The following is a 27,977-nucleotide window of genomic DNA, read 5'->3' as shown; positions in this document are numbered from 1 at the left end:
AAGAACTGCCAGGCTGCTCAGGTCAGCCCCACTGTCCAGACTTATAGAAACATACAGGCCATTAACACCCAGAAACTTATGAAGAACTTGCAGTCTTCATTGGCCCCTATCTCCTCCCTCTCATGTCCTGATTCTGCATTGAAGCATTACAATGAAACACTTCAAAGTGCCCTGGATGAATTTGCACCTCCTATAAATAGAACACCACAACGCAGACTGCGACAACCCTGGCACACGGTGCAAACACGTTTCCTGCAGCGGTGCTCCAGGTGCACCGAACGTCTGTGGAGAAAATCCAATCTACACAAAGATTTCATCCATTTTAAGTTTATGCTTAGAACATACAACGCTGCCCTTCACCTCTCCAAACAAACCTATTTCAACACCCTCATCACCTCACTGTCCAATAACCCGAAACGTCTCTTTGACACTTTTCATTCTCTACTCAATCCAAGAGTACAGGCCCCAACCACGGAGCTCCGAGCTGACGATCTGGCCAATTACTTCAAAGAAAAAATTGACCAGATTCGACAGGAAATGATCTCCCAATCACCTCATACCGTGCACTGTCCTCCCTCCCCCACTGCATCTAGCTCACTCTCTGATTTTGAACCAGTCACAGAAGAAGAAGTAAGCAGGCTCATTGCATCTTCTCGCCCAACTACTTGCACCAATGACCCATTTCCGTCACATCTCCTCCAATCCCTTTCCCCTGCTGTCACCCCTCACCTAACTAAAATATTTAACCTCTCTCTCTCTTCTGGTATCTTTCCCTCCTCATTTAAGCATGCCATCATACATCCACTACTTAAAAAAACCATCCCTCGACCAAAACTGTGCCGCTAACTATAGACCTGTCTCTAATCTTCCCTTCATCTCTAAACTCCTGGAACGCCTGGTCCACTCCCGTCTTATCCGCTATCTCTCAGAAAACTCTGTTCTCGACCCTCTCCAATCCGGTTTCCGCTCTTTACACTCCACTGAAACTGCCCTCACTAAAGTCTCTAATGATCTGCTAACAGCTAAAGCAAATGGTCATTACTCCATGCTAATTCTCTTGGATCTCTCTGCAGCATTCGACACTGTGGATCATCAGCTCCTCCTCACTATGCTCCGTTCCATTGGCCTCAAGGACACCGTTCTCTCCTGGTTCTCCTCCTATCTCTCTGACCGCTCCTTTACTGTATCTTTTGCCGGTTCCTCCTCCTCTCACCTTCCCCTTACTGTTGGGGTCCCCCAAGGATCGGTTCTAGGCCCCCTCCTCTTCTCCTTGTACACTGCCCCTATTGGTCAAACAATCAGTAGATTTGGTTTCCAGTACCATCTCTATGCTGATGACACCCAATTATACGCTTCTTCTCCTGACATCACGCCAGCCTTTCTAGAAAACACCAGCGATTGTCTAAACGCTGTGTCTAATATCATGTCCTCACTATAACTGAAACTGAACCTGTCAAAGACTGAACTCCTGGTGTTTCCTCCCTCTACTAATGTACCTATACCCGACGTTGCTATTTCTGTGTGTGGCTCCACTATTACTCCCCAGCAACATGCCCGCTGTCTTGGGGTCATACTTGATTCCGAGCTTTCCTTTGCCCCCCACATTCGATCACTGGCTCGCTCTTGTCATCTGCACCTCAAAAACATTTCTAGAATTCGACCTTTTCTTACTTTTGACTCTGCAAAAACTCATACTGTTTCTCTTATTCATTCTCGTCTCGACTATTGTAACTCTCTTCTAATCGGTCTCCCTCTTACCAAACTCTCCTCTCTCCAATCTGTCTTGAATGCTGCAGCCAGGATCATATTCCTCACCAATCGTTACACCGATGCCTCTACCTTGTGCCAGTCATTACACTGGCTACCCATCCACTCCAGAATTCAGTATAAACTTATTACCCTCACCCACAAAGCCCTCCATGGCTCAGCACCACCCTACATCTCCTCCCTTGTTTCAGTATACCACCCTACCCGCGCCCTCCGTTCTGTTGATGACCTGAGGTTAGTATCCTCAATAGTCAGAACCTCCCACTCCCGTCTCCAAGACTTTACACGTGCTGCGCCAATTATTTGGAATGCACTTCCCAGGTCAATACGATTAGTCCCCAGTCCCCACAATTTTAAGCGTGCCCTGAAAACACATTTATTCAGACTGGCCTATCGCCTAAACACATTAACCTAATCTATCCCTGTGTGGCACAGCCTAAAGTTTTACCATAACCAGATTTCCCGCATCATGTTCCCACATGCTTTATGCATCCATTAGCCCTCTGTGTCTGTACTGTCACACACTTAACATTATGGCTGGTTCATACAATCAGGGCAACTGTTACCACCCACCTTTCGTGTCTACCTCTTTCCTCATAGACTGTAAGCTTGCGAACAGGGCCCTCTTTCCTCTTGGTATTTGTTATAATCTACTGTATGTGATTATTGTTATGCTGTAATGTCTATTGTCTGTACAAATCCCCTCTGAAATGTAAAGTGCTGCGGAATATGTCGGCGCTATAAAAATAAAATTTATTATTATTATTATTATTGGATGGACTGGAGTGGTGCCAGAGTGCTAGAGGGGAGGCCGGAGAGTAGGAGGTTGCAGTAGTTGAGGCGGGAGATAAAGTGTGCACTAGTGTTTTTGGGGTTTCATGGTCAAGGAATGTATGGATCCGGGAAATATCGTGAGTCGGCAGGAGGAGGCAAGGGCTTGGATATGTGGCTTGAAAGAGAAGGCAGAGTCGAGGATCACCCCGAGGCACCGAGCATGCGGGACTGGGGAAAGTGAGCACCCATTGACATTGATGGATAGGTCTGGTGGAGGGGTAGAGTGAGATGGGGGAAAGATGATGAATTCTGTTTTGTCCATGTTCAGTTTTAGAAAGCGAGCAGAAAAGAAAGCTGAAATAACAGACAGACATTGTGTGATTTTCGTCAGTAAGGAGGTGACGTCAGGTCCAGATAGGTAGATCTGCGTGTCATCGGCGTAGAGATGATACTGCAAACTGTGGGATTCTCTGACCTGTCCCAGGTCGAAGGTGCACATGGAGAAGAGTAGGGGTCCTAGAACTGAGCCTTGGGGAACACCGACGGGGTGAGGTGAGGTTGAGGAGGGGAATACACTGAATGTTCGGTCTGTTAGATATGACGAGATCCAGGATAGGGCCAAGTCTGTAATGGCAAGAGATGAGAGAATCTGTGGCAGGAGGGAATGGTCCACAGTGTCGAAGGCAGAAGACAGGTCCAGGAGAAGGAGGACAGCATAGTGTCGCTTGCTCTTGGCTGTTAGAAGGTCATTGGTGACTTTAATTAGGGCAGTTTCGGTTGAGTGATGCGGTCGGAAGCCAGATTCCAGATTGTAACCGGTCAAAGAGGGAGCAGGAGGATAGATGGAAGGACAGTTCAAGATGGACATGCTGTTCCAGTAGTTTTGAGGCAAAAGGGAGAAGAGATATTGGGCGATAGCTAGACACAGAGGATGGGTCGAGGAAGGGCTTTTTGTGGATGGGTGTGATCGAGGCATGTTTGAAGGATGAGGGGAAGACGCCATTTGTAAGTGAGAGGTTGAAGAGGTGTGTTAACAAGAAAAAAGAAAAATTTTAGTCAGCTCACCGTCCTAGTCTCACTCCAGGAGTCTGTCCGTCAGCCAGGGTCATGGCTCGGCAGCCACAGAAATGAAATCAGCAACAAAATCCATGAAAATGTATATGACCCGGCGATGAAGAATCCGCTGCACCTTCAGAGGTCTTGTATATAAATCTTCAGTTTTGTTGGAAATATTTTAAAGATATAAAAGAGCACAGTTGTATGCAGTCAGCTCAACGAGTGGACATCTAGAAAGTTCTAGATGTCTACTCGTTAATCTGACTGCATACAACTGTGCTCTTTTATATCTTTTAAATATTTCCAATAAAACTGCAGTTTTACACAGGGCTGTGGAGTCGGAGTCGTGGAGTCGGAGTCGGTGCTCATTTTGGTGGAGTCGGAGTCGGTATAAAATGGACCGACTCCGACTCCTAAAATATATAATAAATTGGGTACAGTAATTCAATGCAGGATGTGCTGAATATTTTTTCATAGGAATTTGGGAAAGTTATGAAATGTCCTATAAATGGCTGTTCTATTCCTGATCTAAGGCTACATTCACACACAGCGTTTTTCCTGTGTTTTTTGAGGATACGTTTTTCAGCTGCAAAAGCTGATCATCTATTTAAAAAACCGCATCACCTGAAAGGTTTTTGAGCTCATAGATAATGTTTTCAATAGCAAAAGCAGATTAGAAATCTGCTCTATCCATTTATCCATATCTGTCTATCCATATCGTATCTGTACCAAAAAGAATGAAAACCGGGTAGTACACCAATATATATTCTGTTCTAAATATCTTGATTATGGGATCATAAAAATGATTAAATGTCTGAGATTCACATTGTACTACAATAAATTTTTCACTTAAATATAAGCAATATGTGTGGGAGTCGGAGTCGGAGTCGTGGAGTCGGAGTTGGAGTCGGTGTAAGGGAAATTGAGGAGTCGGAGTCGGAGTCGCAGGTTTGGCTTACCGACTCCACAGCCCTGGTTTTACATAAAAGACCTCTGAAGCTCCAGCGGATTCTTCATCGCCGGGTCGTATACGGACCACTGAGTGAGGCCAAAGAAGGCAGTGAGCGATTAAAGTTTAGAGGCAGCTGGGGTGGAAGCATCAATGGGGATGTTGAAGTTACCCATGATGATAGTGGGGATGTCAGCAGAAAGGAAATGAAGTAGCCAGGTGGTGAAGTGGTCGAGAAAATTGGAGATGGCCAAATCTGGGGGGAGGTAGATGACAGCCAGCTGGAGGATGGAGGGGGAATAGATGTGGACGGAGTGCACCTCAACAGAGGGAAGAGTACTGGAGGGTGGTAGCGGAATTGGAGTAAAGGAGCAGGTATCGGACAGAAGCAAGCCAACTACTCCACCATGTTTGTTGCTGGTGCGAGAGGTGTGACAGAGATTAAGTCCGCCATAAGAAAGTGCAGCTGGGGAGGCTGAGTCAGAGGAGGTGAGCCAGGTTTCAGTGATGCCAAGGAAGGAGAGTTTGTTGGTGATTTAAGAGGTCATGGATAAACAACAGTTTATTGCAGACAGAGCGTGTGTTCCATAGTGCTCCAGGTAGGGGGAGCGGGGGCTGGATGAATGAGTTTGAGGTTATCATCATTGCATTGTTATCATTATGCCTTGTTTATATGTCACTATCATATTCTTCAGCACTTTACATACATCATCACTGTTCCCAAATGGGCTCACAATCTAAATTCCCTATCAGTATGTCTTTGGAGTGTGGGAGGAAATGAGAGAACACCCACAAAAGCACAGGGAGAACATACAAACTCCTTGCAGATGTTGTCCTTGGTGAGATTTGAACCCAGAACCCCAACACTGTATGGCTGTAATGCTAATCACTGAGCCACCATGCAGTTGATAAGTGCCACTGGTCGGTCAGTAAAAACAAATTTTTAGGCTAAAGTACATAGGTCTTAGATTAGCGGTTACGCGTTTAGGTAAAATATCAGTGATTTTATTTCTTTTTTTAACAGACTTTGGCTCAATCTCGAGCCATGGCAACTTGATGGATAAAAGATCTGTAGGAAGATTGATCTTGTACAAGCTTAGATAGGTTCAACACAGTCTTCTATGACCTTTTCTTGATGGTATCAAGCCAATCGGGATGATTCTATAACAATCTGTAATATTTAAAATAAGTCATTTAATAGAGTTAAAGGGAACCTGTCACACCCCCAGGGCGTTTTTAAGTAAAAGAGCCACCTTCAGCAGCACTAAGGCTGCACTCTGTGAAGGTGGCTCTTCTGTTTCTGATCCCCAGGAACGCCAAAATATCAACTTTTATAAATATGTCCCCATACCTGTGATGTGTCCCATAGGTATGGTGTGTCCCCCTGAAGCAGCCGCCTCCCCGCTGTCAATCATGCCCGCCCTGCTCCGCCTCCTCCTGATTGCTGTCGCCGATACATGGCACAGCGCAGGCGCCCGCCGGTAACAGTTCTCGGGCATACGCAGCGCGTGTTGCCAGGGAACTGACATCAGGCTATCGCGCCTGCGCATTTTGCAGGCTCCAGATTCCCAGCCCCGCAGTGTGAATACATCATAAACACGCAGGCACGATAGCCTGATGTCAGTTCCCGGGCAGCGCGCACTGCGCATGCCCGAGATCTGTTGCCGGTGGGCGCCTGCGCTGTGCCATGTAACGATGACAGCAAGGCAGGAGGAGGCGGCGCAGGGTGGGCATGATTGACGGCAGGGAGGCGGCTGCTACAGGGGGACGCACCATACCTATGAGGCACATTACAGGTATGGGGACATATTTACAAAAGTTAATATTTCGGTGTTCCTGGGGATCAGAAACAGAAGTGCCACCTTCACAGAGTGCACAGCCTTAGTGCTGCTGAAGGTGGCTCTTTTACTTAAAAACACTCTGGGGGGTGACAGGTTCCCTTTAAGACCCAATATTGATGGGTTAGGATGAAAGTCGAATGTGTATGGAAGACTCAGACAATTTATTCTCGTGGGAAATAGTGATCTGGCATGTCTGATTAGAGATAAGCTGCCACCAGACGTGTGGGCGATGGCTCTCTCATAGAGAACACAGGAGTGCTCAGCCAAATGAGCACTCCTGTGTAGAGATGAGCGAATATCTTCAGCTCCCTCCTTATTCAGCATGCTATAGCGCTTACCAAACAAGCTGCCGTGGGAACCCGGATAACTGGATCGCTCATGCTGACCAACTGTTCGGCGCCGCAACTGCATGTGTCGCGGCTGTGTGACAGTCACAACACAGGCTCTTCATGCATGTGTTGTGAATATCACACAGCCATGACACATGCAGCTGCGACGTTGAACAGCTGATCAGCAGGAGCGATCCAGTTATCCGGGTTCCCATGGCAGGTTGTTCGGTAAGCACAATAGCATGCTGAATAAGGAGGGAGCCGAAGATATTCGCTTATCTCTACTCCTGTGTATAGGAAAGCCATCAGAGATGGCTGCCAGCCAAATGATAGGCCAAAGAATCATTCCAGCAACAGCCATCTAACCTGTATAGATGTTCTTAACTCTTGAAATCAAGGACAAACAGTTCATTGTGAGACATGGTGTCCCAAGGTTGCTTGAAGCAGACACTTATCTGTTAGGCATTCTAGTTCTTATCTGTATGCATGACCTTCATTTAGTATACACTACATGCTTCACAGCTATTTCCTACTGTTTTGCTCACATCTGTTTAGAGTGTGTGTACTTTGATGAACAGATTTTTGGCCAGTGTGCTGTCCATATGCACAATGGACTAGGAAGAACTGACCAATGTAAGTCAATGTTCTAGTGCAACCAGGCTTCAGACACTGTTATGCAGTGGGAGAATCGAGATATACAGTAAAAGTGTCAAGAGGTGGAGTTTTAGGATAATACACAGCTGGCAATATAGTGAAACTGTCTGTTGCCCATAGTAAGAAGCTTTCACTTTTCTAGATCAGTTTTAGAAATGGTTGCACTCTGTTGCTACGGGCAGATTGGCAGTTTTAAAGGGGTTGTCCGGGCTTTTCACATAATCTCAGTGCATATCTGGGCTGCAGAATGCTGACAATAAGTAATTTACCTTCTGTGGCCAGTTTGCACGGTTTCCAAGATATCATCTCTTGCTTGTAAGAAAAACGTCCAGGGGGGGTTTGTTCTGGCATTGAAATGAGAACTGGTAGTTTCCTCCTCAATATTTTCACTTTCCATAGATCAGTGTTCAGTGTGTGTCTGGGGGAGGAGCAGCTGTGTGGTTCTCCTCTCTGCACTGAGGCTGCTAGAGGGGGAGGATTTGTTCATGTGGACGGGGAGGGCCTGTAGCCATGGAGGGTGGGGTTGTTGCTATAGAGGGCATGTTTTTAGTAAAGTAGGAGGAAACGACCAGTTCTCATTTCAATGCCAGAACACACCCCCCCTGGACGTTTTTCTTACAAGCAAGAGATGATATCTTGGAAACCGTGCAAACTGGCCACAGAAGGTAAGTTACTTATTGTCAGCATTCTGCAGTCCAGATATGCACTGAGATTATGTGAAAAGCCCGGACAACCCCTTTAATAAATGAGGCTCACGTATTCAACACATTACTAAATAGTCTGCACATATAAATACAAATATTGAACATAAAGACAAATAAAGCAACAAGTAGGTGCCTCTTAGGGGATAGATGCCTCCACGTGTTCATCTATAACCCACGTATTAAAATTGGTATGTGCCAGACCTTTCCAAAATGTTTTGATTTGTATTTGACTGAATGTGAAAAACTTAGTATTTCAGAAGATTATTCTAAATCCAACAATCTCATTTGTTTTTTTTTGTCAAGCCAAAAGTGGCAGCGGGAATTACATTTCAAAGTAACTTACGGTACTCCAAAAACAATCTCATAATAATTACAAATTTAAAATGAAACTAGCTTGGCCTGTGCAAAATTTTTGCACATTGGTCGTCGGGGGCGCAGTCAATTTCAGAAAAAGCAAATTGGTCAAATGTAAATGTATTTCATGAGCTGATGAACACAGACAGGTATTTATATATGTAGATTGGTAATACAATGAATTGGTTTGATAAGTAGAGGCCAAAAAATGTCTTCCGGTTGAGGTGCCACATGCAGATCATTGTGTCTTACTGCAGGTTTATGAAAATGAATGTTGAAACTGTATCGTGAATGTGTGGTTTGTTTTTGCTCTTTTCTTGCTGAAGGGAGCAAGTTTACCTTTCAAATGGTGTATCATTTGTGTGTGTGGGGCGAAGTAATCAGAAAAGCAGTGCATGTATACAAGTGTGTTTGCATACGTGACTCACCATTTGTATGTGTGGGGCGAAGTAATCAGAAAAGCAGTACATGTATACAAATGTGTTTGCATATGTGACTCACCTGCAGTGAAGTGTGCAATCCTCCAATGTGCCTGAAATAGGCTGGGCAAGCACTTGAGCAAGCTGGAAAGACCCCAAGGCAAATGTTTGGATTTGCTTGTGATGTCTGTAAGCAGCTTTGTGGTACTGCCACCTGCAGGTAATTTGACCTTTCATATGGTGTATCATTTGTTTGTGTGGGTGGAGTATGAATGGAGCAAGTGTGCAATTCAATAGGCAGTTCAATAGGCAGTGCATGCTTACAAATGTGTTTGCATATGTGCCTCACCTGCAGTGAAGTGTGCAATTATCCAATTTGGCTAAAATAGGCAGGGCAGCAGTTCGACAATCTGGAAAGCCCCCAAGGCAAATGTTTGGATTTGTGATGTCTGTAAGCAGCTTTGTGGTAGTGTGCTTTCTAGTACTGTGGTGCCACCTTTAAGTCATTTTTACTTGCTGCAGGTTTATGAAAATCAATGTTTAAACTGTATTTTGTGATCAAATCGTGGATGTGTGGTTTGTTTAGCTATTTTCTTGCTGAAGGGGGCAAGTTTACCTATCAAATGGTGTATCATTATGTGTGTGGGTGAAGTATGACCGGAGATACAGCGTAATCACCGAAAAACAGTGTTTAGAAATAATAGAATAGATTAAAAATCATGTCATGTATTTTAACATACTAATGTAAAAATCAAATAAAGTACAATACTGTGGTATATATAGAGAAACAAGGCTGTGCAGTGGAAGCTATACAGAGAAATAATTGGAGCACATGTAGGAACAGGGCAGCATTCCTATGACTGGAGTGATTATTGGAGACTGCATGTGCCACGCCTGCTGGGAAGGCTACAACAGAGGTCATATACATGTGTGTATTCTAAGTGTTTGCAAAAGGACAGAGAGATATCTGACCTATCAACATTCTGGGGCTGCACTATAATTTTAGATAAATTACTAATTTTCCTATTAACGTGCTCAGAAGTAACCCTAATGTCCTCAGAAAGGACCCTACTTTCTAGCAAAAATTGTGCCCCACAACAGTGACGGGGAATGATTTCAGCCCCTCTCACAGTATGAGCTGCAACAGTAACCATTCTGTGCACCACCTCCATGAATGAAAGCCATAGGCTCTCCAGGAGAGATATGTTTATTTCCTCCCCTGACCAAACTTTCAGGCAGCATTTTAACCCTATATTGGCAGGTAAATAACATTTTTTTCTGCACATTTTATTTATTTATTTTACTCATTTATAAACTCCTTGCAGATGTTGTCCGTGTGGGGATTTGAACCCAGGACTCCAGCGCTGCAAGGCTGCAGTGCTAACAACTAGGCCACGGTGCCACCCACACGACACCTTTTCCATTTTTCTATATATTAAAAAAATATTATAAAGCCTCCATTTTTTACACAGGCTTTTAGAATAACATAATTCCTTTTTTTGTATAGAAATTCTTCTAGTAGCCCCATTTTCACAGGCAGGATTACAATGAAAGGTAACACCATACACAATCAACTATTCAATTAACAAGTTATTATGGCTCACCCCCTCCTTCCTTCACAAAGACCTTTGCCAGATAAGGTATGTTCATATATTGCTCATATACTTACAAGAAGGGTCTGAGTCAGTCTATTACTAGTAAAGGCCATGTGAAGAACAAAATAAATGAGTCTTATATTAGGTCTAATGCACTGCATGAAAATAGAGTCGTTATATGAAAAAATAAAAAAAGAAATGATCAAAGTTTCCAAAAGTTTAACTTAAAATAAAAACTTATTATAAACGGTAGGTCATTTTCTGTTGACGCATTCCCTTTAAGACTTTGCTCTTAATGTATGGAATTCAGTTTAGTTTAGTTAAAGGTTCAAATATATAACCAAGACCATGGATCCTGGAAAATATTCGTACTTTGGAACCTTTCCTCCATCTCTACCTCTCCCCCCTCCGTTAATTTAAAAAGATTGTCCACTACTTTTTCACTGATGATCTATCCTTTGGATAGTCACCAATGTCTCATCGGTTGGGCTTCGACATATGTCATCCCTGTCTTGTTGGCAAAGAAAGTACTCACTTGTGGAGCTGGCCATCTTCTTGTATGGTAAATTAGAAATTATAATCTGCCTGCATGTGCTCTATGGAAGAGATTTTGATGTATATTTAAAAACTACAAGGATCATGCGTGCCATTTCTATATTAGGGAAAGGAGCAATTTTCTATTTTTCAGCAACATTACTCTTGTTTGTCTCAGTCAGCTGCAGCGATCTGAGTATCTGAGACCATTTGTCACACTCACAGATGTAAACTAAGAAGTCTTTCCAAAATACTGTGTTTTTGTTTCAATATACCAATGTTTATAGAAAAGGCCACACAAACAACAGAAGACATCTCCAGCACAGATGTTTCCAATTACGTGCTCTAAAAGCCCCTAAACTTTTGGCAGAGGGCAGACTAGATAAGAACATAGCATCTCCATATGGAATATGTAATTAATGAACAGAAAAATGAAATAGAAGGAGCCACAGTTCATTACCCTTCCGCTCTCCATTCTTGCAAAAGAACTGCCTGCAATGTTCAGTCATCACAAACTGCCTAGGCAAGCATATACTTAGCTGTCAAAAAATGTCAAAATCTGCCAAAAAATGACATGGATTTAGAAGCCTACTAGAAACAGATGTTGACCTTGGTGAGTAGAGAGGGATGCCATTTAAGGGTACTTCACACTAAGCGAGATCGCTAGCGAGATTGCTGATACGCCACCGATTTTGTGATGCATCAGCGATCTCGCTGTGTGTGGCACGCATCAGCGACCGGCCCCCCCGCCGGGTATCGCTGATCGTGCAGGAATGTCCTGGGCCATTTTTTGATCGTTGGTCTCCCGCTGGCCAGCACGCATCGCTGCGTGTGGCAGCGAGAGACCAATGATCAGCGAGCTACCAACGCTGTAAGCAGCGCGCTTAGTTACCCGCTGTCTACCCTGGATACCAGCTCCCAGCGCGAGCACGCTAGTATCCAGGATAAACAGCGGGTAACTAAGCGACACGCGTGCTTAGTTACCCGCTATTTACCATGGATACCAGCGTCCTCGCTGGTCCTGATCGCTGGTAAGTCTGCCTGTTTAACAGCTCCCCAGCGATCATGTAGCGACGCACCAGTGATCCTGACCAGGTCGTATCGTTGTCGGGATAGCTGGTGCGTCGTTTAGTGTAACAGGACCCTTATGGACCATCTCTACAAACACAGCATGGAGTGAAGTACATTTTCTATATCAAGAAACCATTGTAATGGATCTTTAGATAACAGAAATTGATGGTATAGTGATAGTATATGATTGATGGGGGTGGTATGACCACTGGAACCACCACCCATCTCAAAGATGAAGGGGTCACAACAAAGCTGAACACTAGGTTCCAAGGCAGGGAAAAAATGTAATGGAGCAGCAAAAGTAAACCAGTACTGTGGCACTTCACTAACAGAATCAGTAAGTGGAGGGGGTGCGTATTTTATGATTTCATGTTCCGTTATTGAAAAAAAAACAAAAAACATTTTAAATCTGAAAGCAAAATTTAATTTTGCCTTATTACATGAATCAGTATTTAGAGAGTGTGTTTCCCATAAGTTTGTCACCTAAATTGGCAAACCACTGTTCCACCTCCTGTGGCTATAAGGCTAGCCGTGGTGGGCAGGAATGGCATGGAGTAATGGCCGACTATTGCTGTTTGATACACATCTATACAAACACAATGTTACATTGCTGTCTGTTAACGAGTATATAAAACATTTGCTGATACATACCATGGATATAAAGACATGCAGGTGTTTCTTGGAGAAGCCTTTCAGATGCCCTAATAGATATTTTTGGCTCATCTATTACACTGAGGACCACAATTTTCATTGAGTTAAATCTGACAGTTGTTTTTGACAAACTTTTGGCATCTGAATGCAAAAGTGACCCCAGTGTTTCTATATCTCAGCAACTTTTTAAGCTATGGAATACCCTCCTTCTGTCTCCAAAATCATACTAAAAGTATTAAGTTACGTACCGGTAACTGTATTTTTCGGAGGCCCATGACAGCACCACGAGAGAGGGGATCCGCCCTATAGGAACAGGAAACCTACAGATACAAAAGGGCGGCACATCTCCCACGCATCAGTTGGATTACAGAGCTTGAGAGGCTACCATGGTTAGTACACAACATATGATATATACAACCTATCTACCCTATTTAACAGAATTATTTCATACCATCTCCCACATAAGGTGATTCTATGAACAATCTTCTAAGGAGTGCACCCCTATATGTGAACAAGGGAGGGAACTAAGGGTGCTGTAATGGGCCTCCGAAAAATACCGTTACCGGTACGTAACTTAATACTTTATTCGGACTCCCATGACAGCACCACGAGAGAATTACAGAGATGTAAACTAACTTAGGGAGGGACTACAGCCTGCAGCACCCTTAGCCCGAAGGTGAGGTCTGAGGAGGCACCCATGTCTAACCGATAGTGGTTAAAAAAGGTGGAAGGAGATGACCAGGTGGCCGCCTTACATATTTGATCAATTGATACTCCAGATCTCTCCGCCCAGGATGATGCCATGGCCCAAGTGGAATGTGCCCTCAGGTTCTGTGGAGCCGGACCGCCACCTGCTGTGTAGGCAAGAGAGATAGCCTCCCTAATCCACCTTGCTAATGTGCGTTTTGATACTCTGTATCCTTTCCTGGAACCTTGGAAGGATAGGAATAATGCGTTCTCCTTCTTCCAAGGATCCGTGGCTGCTAAATATGTCAGTAAGCATCTTCTAATATCTAACGCCTGGAGTTTCTGCTCTTTAGGGTTGGTTGGGTTAGGGAGGAAGGAAGGCAGAACTATCTGTGTCCTGTGGAATTGTATTGCTACCTTGGGAAGGTATGCTGGATCTGGCCTTAGGATTACTCTATCCTGTAAGAACTCTGTGTAAGGAGGCAATCTGGAAAGTGCCTGTATATCGCTCACCCTACGCGCAGATGTTATTGCTACCAGGAATGCTGTCTTAAGAGATATAATCTTTAGTGAGGCGGAATCTAAAGGTTCAAACGGACTTTCTGTCATGGCTGTAAGGACTAAGTTTAAGTCCCACGGTACGCATCTGTCTTTGTGTATAGGTCTCGATCTGGCCGCTGCTCTGATGAACCTTGCTACCCAATAATCTTTTGCAATATCAGCTGCAAACAGGGACCCTAAGGCTGAAACTTGTACTTTTAGCGTACTTGTGGAGAGACCCAATTCGAAACCTTTCTGGAGAAATTCCAGAATATGTTTCGTGGGAATTCCATCTCTGATGTCAAAGTGAAAGGTGGACAGGAAGCGTTTCCAGGTCCTAGCATAAATATTAGTGGTGGTTAATTTTCTGCTTCTTAGGAGGGTGTCAATTAAGTTCTTGGAGAACCCTCTATTTTTTAATAGTGACCTTTCAAATACCACGCCGTCAAATGAAGTCCCGCTACTTGTGGGTGGCTGACTGGCCCCTGGTAGAGGAGATCCGGAAGGTTCGGCAGTACCCAGGGATCGCCTACCGACATGGTCCTCAACCCTGACAATGTCTCTCAAACTCGCCGCTACTGCAGGCGACTCTTCTGCCACCGTCTGCTGAATACAGGGGGGGCACAATCTTTTGAGGCACGCGTCCGGTAATGGGCATGCACAGAGTGCGCATTCCCTATGCTTATTTTTACTTGTAGCTTTTTTTCCCTAGAAAAAGAAAAACACAGAAGGGGGGTCCCGTCACTGAGTGAACTTTCACGAAGATCACTTACCAGTGCCACAATCAAGTACCGGAGAACGAGGGGGATTTCTTTCGGTCGATGCTCCTGTCTGCCTGGAGGAGCTCTTACGAGTGGACTGGTCACTTCGTCCCGCATTACTGTCACGGGACCCTTTCTTTTTCTGTTTGACCTGCCGAAGGTCATCCAGGGGCGGCAGTGATGTTTGCCGCTGCTGCCCTTGCTTCTGCCGCTGCTGCTGCTGCTCTCGATCGCTTTCCATTACCACTGCTGCTGCTGCACACTGCTGCATGTAGTAATGTGGCCAAGGCAAGGAACCCTGCCCGGGTCCCGCCTAAATACCCCTCCTCCGGTCAGCAGTATCCATGCCGCGCCCCTCCCCCCCCTTAACGGAGCTCCCTACCCCAGCTGGCGCCCGACCCCGCGCCATCGGTGTTTCCGATGGGCGCCGCCATCTTGGAATCGCCGCGCATGCGCAGTGGCGCGCTGACCCGGAAGCGCCTCCTCCGCCCGCCCCCTGACGTCACCGCTACCCCGGAAACGCCGGAAGCCCCGCGGGACGCCCGGGAGCTCCGGAGCGGCGCCCGGTCGCAGACCCCTGCACAGCGCTGCCAACCTATCTGCGCCGCCGGAGCCGGGAATCCCCGGGGGGGGGTATACTTACCGGCGGCGGCTTAATTCCGGAGACGGACATCCTCCGGACGCCGCTCCCTGCTGTCCACGCCACCGCCGTGACACCCATCCTGGGCCACCGTGGCGCCTTCCAGGAAATCCGAACCAGGCCGAGGTAGGAGACCCCCTCGCTACCGGTGTCGGCTGGCCGGCCTGGGATCCAATTCTTCTGTAGGATCCCGTCCCCTCAGGAACAGGAAACCAGCTGATGCGTGGGAGAGGTGCCGCCCTTTTGTATCTGTAGGTTTCCTGTTCCTATAGGGCGGATCCCCTCTCTCGTGGTGCTGTCATGGGAGTCCGAATAAATGTACATATAATGGTAAATAATGCAAAAAATTATTTGAATGTAATGACTATTTAAAGCAATTTCATGCAACGGATATATTGTTACTGTAAGTCAAATTGTCTGCAAGTAGTAAAGTGATCTTGCTAGCGAGATCGCTGCTGAGTCACAAGTTTTGTGACATCAACAGCGATCTCACCAGCGAGATTGCTGTGTGTGACAGCGATCAGGGACCGGCACCCCAGCCGGTATCGCTGATCGCTGCAGGAAAGCCCAGGACATTTCTTTGGTCGCTGGGCTCCCGCTGGCTAGCACTCATCACTTCGTGTGACCGGCGGGAGCCCAGCGATCAGCTGGTAACTAATGTACACATCGGGCATCCAAGGGACGTGCGTCCTTGGATACCCGATGTGTACATTAGCTACCAAGCGCGCTGATGCAGGTACCTAGTAACTAACGTACACATCGGGTATCCAAGGGACGCACATCCCTTGGATACCCGATGTGTACATTAGTTACCAGCTGCCTGCATCAGCACGTTGGTAAGAACACAGCGATGCCGCGTGCTCGGCATCGCTGTGCTAATCGCTGGTGAAGCTGTCTGCTTGACAGCTCACCAGCGATCACATAGCGACTTACCAGCGATCCCGACACGGCGATATCGTTGTCGGGATCGCTGGTAAATCGTCATGTGTGACGGGGCCTTTAGATAGAAGTTAAAGTAAAAATTTACACTTTTCCTGGAGTGTTCAATCTGTGGACAATCTCGGCTGATGCCATCATATGTACAGCCCATTCACTCTGATATTGTCCCTCCATGACCTTCAATCTTTGTATAATCGTTCATATTGCTCATCATTGACTCCACCAATGCTTTAAGGGAAGTTAGGAAGAGGCTATGAAGAAAATGTACCTTGATACTCATGTTGGGACCAAGCATTTTATTACGCTCCAAGAATTTCTGGGCAATATCAGTGTAATTGTTTGCTCGTGTATTTCCAAGAAAGTCCTTGACAAGGTCTTTGAATGATAACCAAGCATTCTTAGAGTTCTGACACTGTTCCGATGAAATAATAATCTTTCATGAACTGCCAAATCTATAGACCATCAAACACCCAAGTCTTTACTTTTTAAATGACAGGCTAGGGAATGCCAAAATGTGATACTTGAAAGTCTTCTTCAGTTGGCAAACCTTTATGAGACCCAGTTTCATGTGAAGAGGTGGAAATGTAATGTTAACAAGTGGCTCATGTAGAATATTTGGATCTCCAGGTTTGAGGTCATATCTTGGAGGCCAATTCCATTCCATCCAATGCTTCTCACAAGTTTTGCGATCCCACATGTACAGAAAACAAGGACACTTGGTGTATCCACGTTGCTGACCAAGAAGTATGCATGCCATTTTAAGGTTAACACAGATGATCCAATTGTGTTTATGATGTTGCAACAACTCAATGATTCTCTTTTTGTCTCATTATTCTTTGCAAAGAGAAACTGAATAAAGCGACCTGCACCAAATAAATTGCCATTGTTGAGGACACACTTCAAGCTCTGCTTTGAGTTATCGATAAATAGTCGCCATTCATTTCAGGTATAGATTGGAATTCCAAAATCCTCAATTAAACCATGTATGTTATGGCCATACTCAAATTTCTTATGGTGAAATAATTGATCTCAGCAATGAACTGTGAGACTTTTGTCACGGTACTAGCGGTGATCTCACTAAGGTCACCATAGTTCATAGGTCCAGCTCACACGGAGTGCAACCTCGGTGACTTGCGGTAACCACTGCTAGTCATTGAGGCTGTGTTTGCAGCAGCTCATTCTCCCGTGGTTTTCAGCCTGGTCGGTCGCATCTTGGCATCGTCCAGGTTGAAAACTAATTATTGCAGACACTGATTATGGCGTGGGAGAGTTTGTTGGACAGGTGAGGGATACGGCATTAGGAGAGTGTAACTGTGTTTGCTATTTTTAAATATATTTGTAAAACGGTGTGTATTTTTATTTCAAATATAGAACTTTATTCTGGGTGTTTTTTACGGACAGTATGACTATGGAGTTAATAATGAATAGGTGTCTTATAGACGCCTCTCCATTACTAACTGCTGGGCTTGACGTCACTTGAAAATAGAAAGGTGACATCAACCCCACAAATATGAACCACACTTGCTACCGCCACAAGGCAAGAGCTGGACAAAATGCTAGAATTGGTGCATCTAATATTTGTACCTTGCGGATATGGGTATCTATTTATAGGCTGAGGGGGCTAATATCCATGGCCTCTTACAACCCTACCAGGCCTCTTCTGTCTACTTTAACTTGGCCGGTTGTCAAGAATGGGGGGACTCTACTCCGTTTAAATCATTTTTACCGTGCACTGTCCTCCCTCCCCCACTGCATCTAGCTCACTCTCTGAGTTTGAACCAGTCACAGAAGAAGAAGTAAGCAGGCTCCTTGCATCTTCTCGCCCAACCACTTGCACCAGTGACCCATTTCCATCACATCTGCTCCAGTCCCTTTCCCCTGCTGTCACCCCAAACCTAACTAAAATATTTAACCTCTCTCTCTCTTCTGGTATCTTTCCCTCCTTATTTAAGCATGCCATCATACATCCACTACTTAAAAAACCATCCCTCGACCAAAACTGTGCCGCTAACTATAGACCTGTCTCTAATCTTCCCTTCATCTCTAAACTCCTGGAACGCCTGGTCCACTTCCGTCTGATCCGCTATCTCTCTGATAACTCTCTTCTCGACCCTCTCCAATCCGGTTTCCGCTCTCTACTGAAACTGCCCTCACTAAAGTCTCTAATGATCTACTAACAGCTAAATCTAACGGTCACTACTCCATGCTAATTCTCTTGGATCTCTCTGCAGCATTCGACACGGTGGATCATCAGCTCCTCCTCACTATGCTCTGCTCCATCGGCATCAAGGACACCGTTCTCTCCTGGTTTTCCTCCTATCTCTCTGACCGCTCCTTTACTGTATCTTTTGCTGGCTCCTCCTCCTCTCATCTTCCCCTTACTGTTGGGGTTCCTCAAGGATCGGTTCTAGGCCCCCTCCTCTTCTCCTTGTACACTGCCCCTATTGGTAAATCAGTAGATTTGGTTTCCAGTACCATCTCTATGCTTATGACACCCAAGTATACTCTTCTTCTCCTGACATCACGCCAGCCTTTCTAGAAAACACCGGCGATTGTCTAAACGCTGTGTCTAACATCATGTCCTCACTATATCTGAAACTGAACCTGTCAAAGACTGAACTCCTTGTGTTTCCTCCCTCAACTAATGCACCAATACCCGACACTGCCATTTCCGTGTGTGGTTCCACTATTACTCCCCAGCAACATGCCCGCTGTCTTGGGGTCATACTTGACTCCGAGCTTTCATTCACCCCCACATCCAATCACTGGCTCGCTCTTGTTATCTGCATCTCAAAAACATTTCTAGAATTCGACCTTTTCTTACCTTTGACTCTGCAAAAATTCTTACTGTTTCTCTTATTCATTCTCATCTGGACTACTGTAACTCTCTTCTAATTGGTCTCCCTCTTACCAAACTTTCCCCCCTCCAATCTGTCTTGAATGCTGCAGCCAGGATCATATTCCTCGCCAATCTTTACACCGATTCCTCTACCTTGTGCCAGTCCTTACACTGGCTACCCATCCACTCCAGAATCCAGTACAAACTTATTGCCCTCACCCACAAAGCACTCCATGGCTCAGCACCACCCTACATCTCCTCCTCTCCTCAGTCTACCACCCTACCCGTGCCCTCCGTTCTGCTGATGACCTGAGGTTAGCATCCTCGATAATCAGAACCTCCTACTCCCGTCTCCAAGACTAGACACGTGCTGCGCCAATTCTTTGGAATGCACTTCCCAGGTCAATACGAGTAGTCCCCAATCCCTATAATTTTAAGCGTGCCCTGAAAACTCATTTATTCAGACTGGCCTACCGCCTCAACACATTAACTTAACTATCCCTGTGTGGCACAGTCAAAGGTTTTACCATAACCAGGTTCCCCGAATCATGTTCACACATGCTTTATGCATCTATTAGCCCTCTGTGTCTGTACTGTTACACACTTAACATTATGGCTGGTCCAAACAATCAGGGCAATTGTTACCACCCACCTTTCGTGTCTCCCCTTTTTCCCTCATAGATTGTAAGTTTGCGAGCAGGGCCCTCATTCCTCTTGGTATCTGTTATGATCTATGTGATTATTGTTATGCTGTAATGTCTATCGTCTGTACAAGTCCCCTCTGAAATGTAAAGTGCTGCGGAATATGTCGGCGCTATAGAAAAAAAATGTATTATTATTTTTATTAAAAAACACCGTGAAGACCCCTCTATTCTTGATAGCTAGCTAAGATAAAGCTGACATCTGAAAGTTGCAGCCCACAGCTGTCAGTTTTCCCTTGCTGGTTATCAAAAATAGAAAAAGCCCATGTAATATTTTTACATTTATTTACAGGGCAGGCCTATTGAATACTCCCATTAACCACACCTGCTCTCTTAGCGGTAGCAGGTGTAGGCTGATGGGAGTAGTACTCACATCAACCAAAGCCTGTGACCGGAGGTAAACTTTTTACCTGGCGCTCTGACTGGTGGTAATAAGCTTACCGCCTATCAGAGCCGCCGCTACTTATCGCGCTGTCATACAGATGACAGCATGGGAAACACTCGATGTATGGGGTGCCGGACCCGCTCAGTAAGTCTATGGTCACCCCATCAGTATATGGTCAGTATATCACATCAGTATTTGTTAGGGTATGTTCCCAAGGTCAGTATACGCTGCAGGTTGGACGCTTCACATCTCCGCAGCATCAAACCCGCAGCGTCCAGATGTTACTTCGCGTGCACGGATGTATCCGGCTTTCCTGCGGGGATGCGCATACTGCGCGTCTTTCCAGACGGCAGCATGTCAATTTATATAGTGTAGAAGCTCAGTCTCCGCTGCGTAAATTACCCATTCACTATCATTAGATGAGGTAAAAACGCATTAACTTCTTAGTCACATGTGTATTGAGTGTGGGAACACAGCTTTCTATGCCTGTGTACTAATTTAAATAATGTCGTACCTTGTTTCAGCCGGAAGCTTGCGTACCCTGCAGTTCTCGCGATGAGCTGAGCCGGTTGCAAGAACTGTAGTGCATGTGACCGCTGGGAACCGAGTTATCTCCGGTCATCTCCAAGCTTCGTTGTGTCTGGATGACAGGCTAAGTGGAGGCATAATGCCACCGTTCAGCCGAAGGCATCCAGATGTACTAGAGCTGGACTCATAGTGGGACAGTATGTACACTGTGTTCAAAATTATTATGCAAATGATATTTTTCTCTGATTTTCCTAAATAGTCGGTACAAATGACAGTCAGTCTAATAAAAGTCATCACCGGTTAGAGTATACATCAAATTTTATTGAAGAAACCTCCCAATAATAACAGTATGATCTCCAAAATTAATAAAAACTCAAATTGCACTGTTCCAAATTATTAGGCACAGTAGAATTTCTAAACATTTGATATGTTTTAAAGAACTGAAAATGCTCATTTGTGGAATTTGCAGCATTAGGAGGTCACATGCACTGAACAAAAATGATATTTTTTGACCTAAATAGCTTAACAGGCCAAGTTACATGTTAACATAGGAACCCTTCTTTGATATCACCTTCACAATTCTTGCATCCATTGAAATTGTGAGTTTTTGGAGAGGTTCTGCTTGTATTTTTTTGCATGAAGTCAGAATAGCCTCCCAGAGCTGCTGTTTTGACGTGAACTGCTTCCCACCCTCATAGATCTTTTGCTTGATGATACTCCAAAGGTTCTCTATAGGGTTGAGGTCAGGGGAAGATGGTGGCCACACCATGAGTTTATCTCCTTTAATTCCCATAGCAGCCAATGACTCAGAGGTATTCTTTGCAGCATGAGATGGTGCATTGTCATGCATGAAGATGATTTTGCTGCTGAAGGCACGTTTCTGCTTTTTATACCATGGAAGACAGCTGTCAGTCAGAAACTCTATATACTTTGCAGAGGTCATTTTCAGACCTTCAGGAACCTTAAAGGGCCCTACCAGCTGTTTCCCCATGATTCCGGCCCAAAACATGACTCCTCCACATCCTTGCTGACGTCGCAGCCTTGTTGGGACATAGTGGCCATCCACCAACCATCCACTACTCCATCCATCTGGACCATCCAGGGTTGCTCGACACTCATCAGTAAACAAGACTGTTAGAAAATTAGTGTTCATGTATTTCTGCTTGTGAACACTGTTTAGGGGTGGCCGAATAGTAGATTTATGCACCACAGCAAGCCTTTGAAGGATCCTACACCTTGAGGTTCGAGGGACTCCAGAGGCACCAGCAGCTTTAAATATCTGTTTGCTGGTTTGTAATGGCTTTTTAGCAGCCACTCTCTTAATCCAACGAACTTGCCTGGCAGAAACCTTCCTCATTCTGCCTTTATCAGCACAAACATGTCTGTGCTCAGAATCAACCACAAATCTCTTAACAGTACAATGATCACGTTTAAGTTTTTGGGAATTATCTAATGTTTTCATCTCTTGACCAAGGCATTGCACTATTTGATGCTTTTCAGCAGCAGAGAGATCCTTTTTATTTCCTAAATTCTTTGAAACCTGTGCCCTGCTTAATAATGTGGAACATCATTCTTAAGTAGCTTTCCTTTAATTGAGCTCACCTGGTAAACTAATTATCACAGGCATTTGAGATTGATTTCAGTGATCCAAAGAGCCCTGATAAACAAAAAAATTACATCTTTATGACACTTAAATCCAATTTGCATAATAATTTGGAACACAGTGTATATCTTCTTGGCGGAGAGGTAAAGATATTGTTGCTTTTTTATTTTATTCCAGGAGACGAGGGCGTCGGTAGAATAGGCGATGCAGTAAGTATGGTTTAATTAAGATCTATTAAAGGGGTCAGTGTCATTATTACAATTAAAAGACTTTATTCTGGCTGTGTCTTTATTTGCCATGTAACTATAGGATTACTAATGGACAGGTGTCTTATAGACGCCTCCCCATTAGTAAGCCATGGGCTTGATGTCACCTGACAATACAAAGGTGACATAAACCCCACATATATGAACCCCACTTGCCACTGCTGCTGGGTAAAGTGCCACAATTGGCGCATCTTTGAATGTGCCAATTGTGGGGTGGCTGTGGGCTGCTATTTTTAGGCTGGTGAGGGCCAAAATCCATTGGCCTTGACAGCCTGGGAATACCAGGTCGCAGCTGTATTCCTTTCCTTGGCTGGGTAACAAAAATATGGGGACTTCACGCTATTTTTTCTTGGAGGGGAGCCCACTATTTTTGCTAACCATCCAAGGTAAAGCAGACTGCTGCGGCCTGGTATTATCAGGCTGGTAAGGTTCAGGGATATTGGATCCTTATCAGCCTGAAATACCAGTCCCAGTAGTCTGCTTTACTCTGGCTGTTAACAAATATAGGGGACCCCACACCATTTTTTTAAATTATTTATTTATTAAAAAGCAGGGGACCTCTCTCTGTGCTTTCCTCCACTTCCTGTGTCATGTACTTCTGGCTGTGTCATAAGATTCACCATTATTTAAATTAGTACACATGCATAGTAAGCTGCGTTCCCGCCTTTAATACTCATGTGACTAGGAAGATAATGCGGTTTTACCGCATCTAATGAAAGTGTATGGGTAATTTACGCAGCTACATAAATTGACATGCTGCGGTCTGCAAAGATGCACCGCATGTCCGTCTCTGCAGGTGAGCCGTGGGCGCCGGTGCACGCATAGTGGGCATGGGATTTCTTGAAATCCCATCCACTATGCTGTAACAGCTGAATGCTGCAGGTTGGATGTACGCAGCATCCAGCCTGCAGCGTTTACTGATGGTGGGAACATACCCAAATTTATCTGCAAACAGGACATCACTTTTCTTTTCTTTCCCAGAAGCCAACTTTCAATTAGCTTTACTTAAAGTGACAAAAAATTGAATGCAATGAAAAAACGCATCAAAAAAGGCATGCGTAAAAAATGCATCAAAAACGCAGGTGACCTGCTAGTGACCTCAGATGCAGATTGCACCTTCGTCAAATCCTGAGCCATTCCTGATCGTGTGCACATACCCTAAGGCTGGGTTCACACGTAGCGGAATTCCCGCAGAAGTTACCGCGAGAATTCCGGAATTCCATTCCACGGGAAAATCGCATTTTAAATTCCCGCGATTTTCCCATGGAAAAACTAGCGATTTGCAAGCATAATTAGGCTGGTTTCACACTTGCGTTTTTTGCGCTGCTTTTTAGCGCAAAAAGCGCATACGTTTTTTTTCCCCTATACTTTAACATGGGTGCGCATATGTGCGCCTACATATGCGCACGTATGCGTTTGTATGCGCATGCGGTTTTTTGCAGTGTGCGCTCGGGCACACAAAATGCATCCTGTTGCATTTTTTGTGCGTCCAACTTGCCCCCCCCAAAAAAAGCATGCGCACGCAATACGTTTTTTTACAGCAAAACACCCATTAAAGTCTATGGGTGCGCATTGTAATGCGCAAGAAAACGCATGCGGTTTTTTTTTAAAAATGCACCAAAACCCGAAAAAAAAAAAACACACACAAACGCATGGTGCGTTTTTTTCATGCATTTGTGTGCGCAAAAAACGCGCAGTAAAAAAACGCAAGTGTGAAAGTAGCCTTAGCTTGCAGAATGCTAGCATTTTCCAAGCGATCTATAGCATCGTTTGGAGAACTGATTGACAGGTTGGTCACACTCGTCAAACATAGTGTGACCAACTTTTTACTATTGAGGCTGCCTATGCGGCATCAGTAGTAAAAAGACATAAAGTTTAAAATAATGAAAAAAATAAAAAATCGTGTTATATTCACCTTCCGACGTCCCGCGTGGCGTTCCCAGGCCTCCACGATGCTATGGCAGGTCCCGTTCCCAGTGATGCATTGCGGCAATGACCTTTGATGATGTTGCGGTCTCGCGAGACGCGACGTCAGCAAAGGTCATCACAATGCATCACTGCGAACGGGAGCTGCCACGTGTATTGCTGAAGCCTGGGGACCCTGCGCGGGATGTCGGAAGGTGAATATAACCCGATTTTTTTATTTTAATTCTATTTTTTACAGGGATATGGTACCCACAGCCCGGAGGACAGTCTCCTCTCCTCCGAACCGTGGGTACCATCCGCAAATGTTCTACTTACTTTTTGCATGGTGGGCACAGCCACATGCGGAAAGTAAGCAGAACAATGCATTCCTGTGTGGGCGGAATTGCTACGATTCTGCAAATTAATGAGCATGCTGCATATTTTTCCGTGATGCGATTCCGCCGCGGGAAAATCCGCAGCGTTAGCACAGCATTGCGGAATCCCATATGATTGCATGGGATGCGGGTTTTTTGCGTTTTCATGGCAAAAACCGCCGCAAAAAAACCTGAACGTGTGAACGCAGTCCAAGTCAAAACCAGAAGTGGGTCAAAAATGCCAAATTGGTGAACTTGTTTCTATTATACTTTTTCTTTAATTGCTCTACTACTGGTTTTGGCTTACAAATACAGAGGAAAAATACTGACCAAATACTGATAGTGTGAATGTAGCCCTACACAGACTTCCCAGAGAAGTCTCCTGATCGTGGACGCATGAGAAAATGGACTGAAATTCATCAGTGTAAGGCCGGGATCACACTACTGTGTGTGATGCGAGAAACACTCAGGACCCGTGCTGCGGCTGCATAGAAATACATGCATAGAAATGCATGCAGCCGCAGCTCCGGTCCCGAGTGCCAGTGGCAGCGCCGGGTGTTGATGCGAGAGACTCGTGCGAGTTTCTCGCATCACACACGGTAGTGTGATCCCGGCCTAATTAGTTCAGAGTTTCATCAGATTTTCATGCGAGTTGTTTAGCTTACAGTTCCATAGATGTACGGTAAATTCTGGTATCCTCCATTTAGTAAAGTGAAAAATTGGTTTGGTACCGTGTTAGCCAGTAGAAAAATATATATAAAGTGCTCTCAGAGAGAGAAACAAAATAGGAATCTTGTGGGTACGAGACCTTTTAATGGCTAACAAATAATAGTGAATAAAGTTACAAAGCAAGCTTTCGGGACTGCTTACGTCCCTTCATCATTTGTTTAGATTTTCACAGATAACAGAAAAAAAAAGTTCACCTTCTATCAGTCTGTGAAAAACCTACAACACACGTATGGCATCAGAGTGCTGTCCGATTTTTTTTCACAGATGTGTGACTTGAGCCCTAACGAGTCTGTATGGGATCAATAAAGAAGCAAGGAGAAGGAATGCCCAAAATAGCTGCTTTATCGTTCTGCGCCATTTCTCCTCTGTTTGTTGCTCATGGAGAAGGATTTGCAGCATTTCCTACACCCGTACCCCACTTTATAGGTGGCTATGCAGGGTGGCAAACCCCACGCACCTGCCATGGCAGAAATATTGATTGGCAACCAGCTTTCCCATGACCAGACAAGCACCTAGATAAGATGAAAGTGAAGGTGTATCGCAGACAGAACTGGCTGATAGAATGTTACAAGAGCCCCTCCTGTGTGATTATTGGGGGTCTCTCCCAGGGAGGCACTGACCTGTAGGGTGTCCTTCCTGCCGCTCTCCCCCTGCCTCCCGGAGCTGGCCCCCTTGCTGCTCCTTCTCACATAGATCACCTGCCTCTTGCTGGGCACGTCCTCCAGTCTCCGGTTGTACACCTCTGCTCCTGGCAACTTAGCTATAAGCCCGGGCTGGGACAATGCCCTGCGCTTGAGCTCAGCAGTGAAGTGAGTGCACAGCAGGGCGGCCAGGCACAGGGCGAGGAGGCGCAGGGTGCATGTCCTCCAGCGCAGCCTCAGCTCCCTCCACAGCATCCTGCGCTATGTATGCACCGCATGGAGGACGCAATGGAGCCTCCGTGTATGGACTGGGAGCCCCAGAGGTGACAGAGCACACTCAAGAGGAGGGAGGAGACTTTACGTCATGTGCAGCTCGGAGCCTTCCTCAACTTCTCCCCGCCCCAGTCCTACTTGTGTATCACAGCGCAGCACCCGCTGACTCCTGCTAGCCCGTATTCTCTGTGGGTGTCCTTGTAGCACCCCTCGCAGCACGGGGCCGACGCTGGACCCTGCTCCCCTTACAGCACGGGGCCGACGCTGGACCCTGCTCCCCTCACAGCACGGGGCCGACGCTGACCCAGCTCCCCTCACAGCACGGGGCCGACGCTGACCCAGCTCCCCTCACAGCACGGGGCCGACGCTGACCCAGCTCCCCTCACAGCACGGGGCCGACGCTGACCCAGCTCCCCACACAGCACGGGGGCCGACGCTGGACCCAGCTCCCCTCCCAGCACGGGGGCCGACGCTGGACCCAGCTCCCCTCCCAGCACGGGGGCCGACGCTGGACCCAGCTCCCCTCCCAGCACGGGGGCCGACGCTGGACCCTGCTCCCCTCCCAGCACGGGGCCGACGCTGACCCAGCTCCCCTCACAGCACGGGGCCGACGCTGGACCCTGCTCCCCTTACAGCACGGGGCCGACGCTGGACCCTGCTCCCCTCACAGCACGGGGCCGACGCTGACCCAGCTCCCCTCACAGCACGGGGCCGACGCTGACCCAGCTCCCCACACAGCACGGGGGCCGACGCTGGACCCAGCTCCCCTCCCAGCACGGGGGCCGACGCTGGACCCAGCTCCCCTCCCAGCACGGGGGCCGACGCTGGACCCAGCTCCCCTCCCAGCACGGGGGCCGACGCTGGACCCTGCTCCCCTCCCAGCACGGGGCCGACGCTGACCCAGCTCCCCTCACAGCACGGGGCCGACGCTGGACCCTGCTCCCCTTACAGCACGGGGCCGACGCTGGACCCTGCTCCCCTCACAGCACGGGGCCGACGCTGACCCAGCTCCCCTCACAGCACGGGGCCGACGCTGACCCAGCTCCCCTCACAGCACGGGGCCGACGCTGACCCAGCTCCCCTCACAGCACGGGGCCGACGCTGACCCAGCTCCCCACACAGCACGGGGGCCGACGCTGACCCAGCTCCCCTCCCAGCACGGGGGCCGACGCTGGACCCAGCTCCCCTCCCAGCACGGGGGCCGACGCTTGACCCAGCTCCCCTCCCAGCACGGGGGCCGACGCTTGACCCAGCTCCCCTCCCAGCACGGGGGCCGACGCTTGACCCAGCTCCCCTCCCAGCACGGGGGCCGACGCTTGACCCAGCTCCCCTCCCAGCACGGGGGCCGACGCTTGACCCAGCTCCCCTCCCAGCACGGGGGCCGACGCTTGACCCAGCTCCCCTCCCAGCACGGGGGCCGACGCTTGACCCAGCTCCCCTCCCAGCACGGGGGCCGACGCTTGACCCA

The 27,977-nt window shown here is 46.6% G+C and overlaps 1 protein-coding gene across 2 annotated transcripts in view; it reads right to left on the bottom strand.

The window, feature by feature from the left end:
- Window positions 1-26,738, bottom strand: part of METTL24 (methyltransferase like 24) — a 148,694-nt gene extending 121,956 nt beyond the window's left edge. Inside the window, exon 1 of one of the 2 annotated variants that reach the window (XM_073576013.1) lies at window positions 26,216-26,738. In XM_073576013.1, the coding sequence (XP_073432114.1) occupies window positions 26,216-26,491 (276 nt within the window). In that variant the 5' untranslated portion in view covers window positions 26,492-26,738. The remainder of the gene's footprint in view (window positions 1-26,215) is intronic. The other variant, XM_073576014.1, reaches the window with a different exon arrangement.
- Between the last annotated feature and the right edge of the window lie 1,239 nt (window positions 26,739-27,977).

The sequence above is a fragment of the Dendrobates tinctorius genome, unplaced genomic scaffold (assembly GCF_039654945.1).
Source record: "Dendrobates tinctorius isolate UK_male_01 unplaced genomic scaffold, ASM3965494v1 ptg000046l, whole genome shotgun sequence".
NCBI classification, from domain to species: Eukaryota; Metazoa; Chordata; class Amphibia; order Anura; family Dendrobatidae; genus Dendrobates; species Dendrobates tinctorius.
Note: the sequence above shows the minus strand (reverse complement) of the source record. Positions and strands in the feature narration are given on the sequence as shown.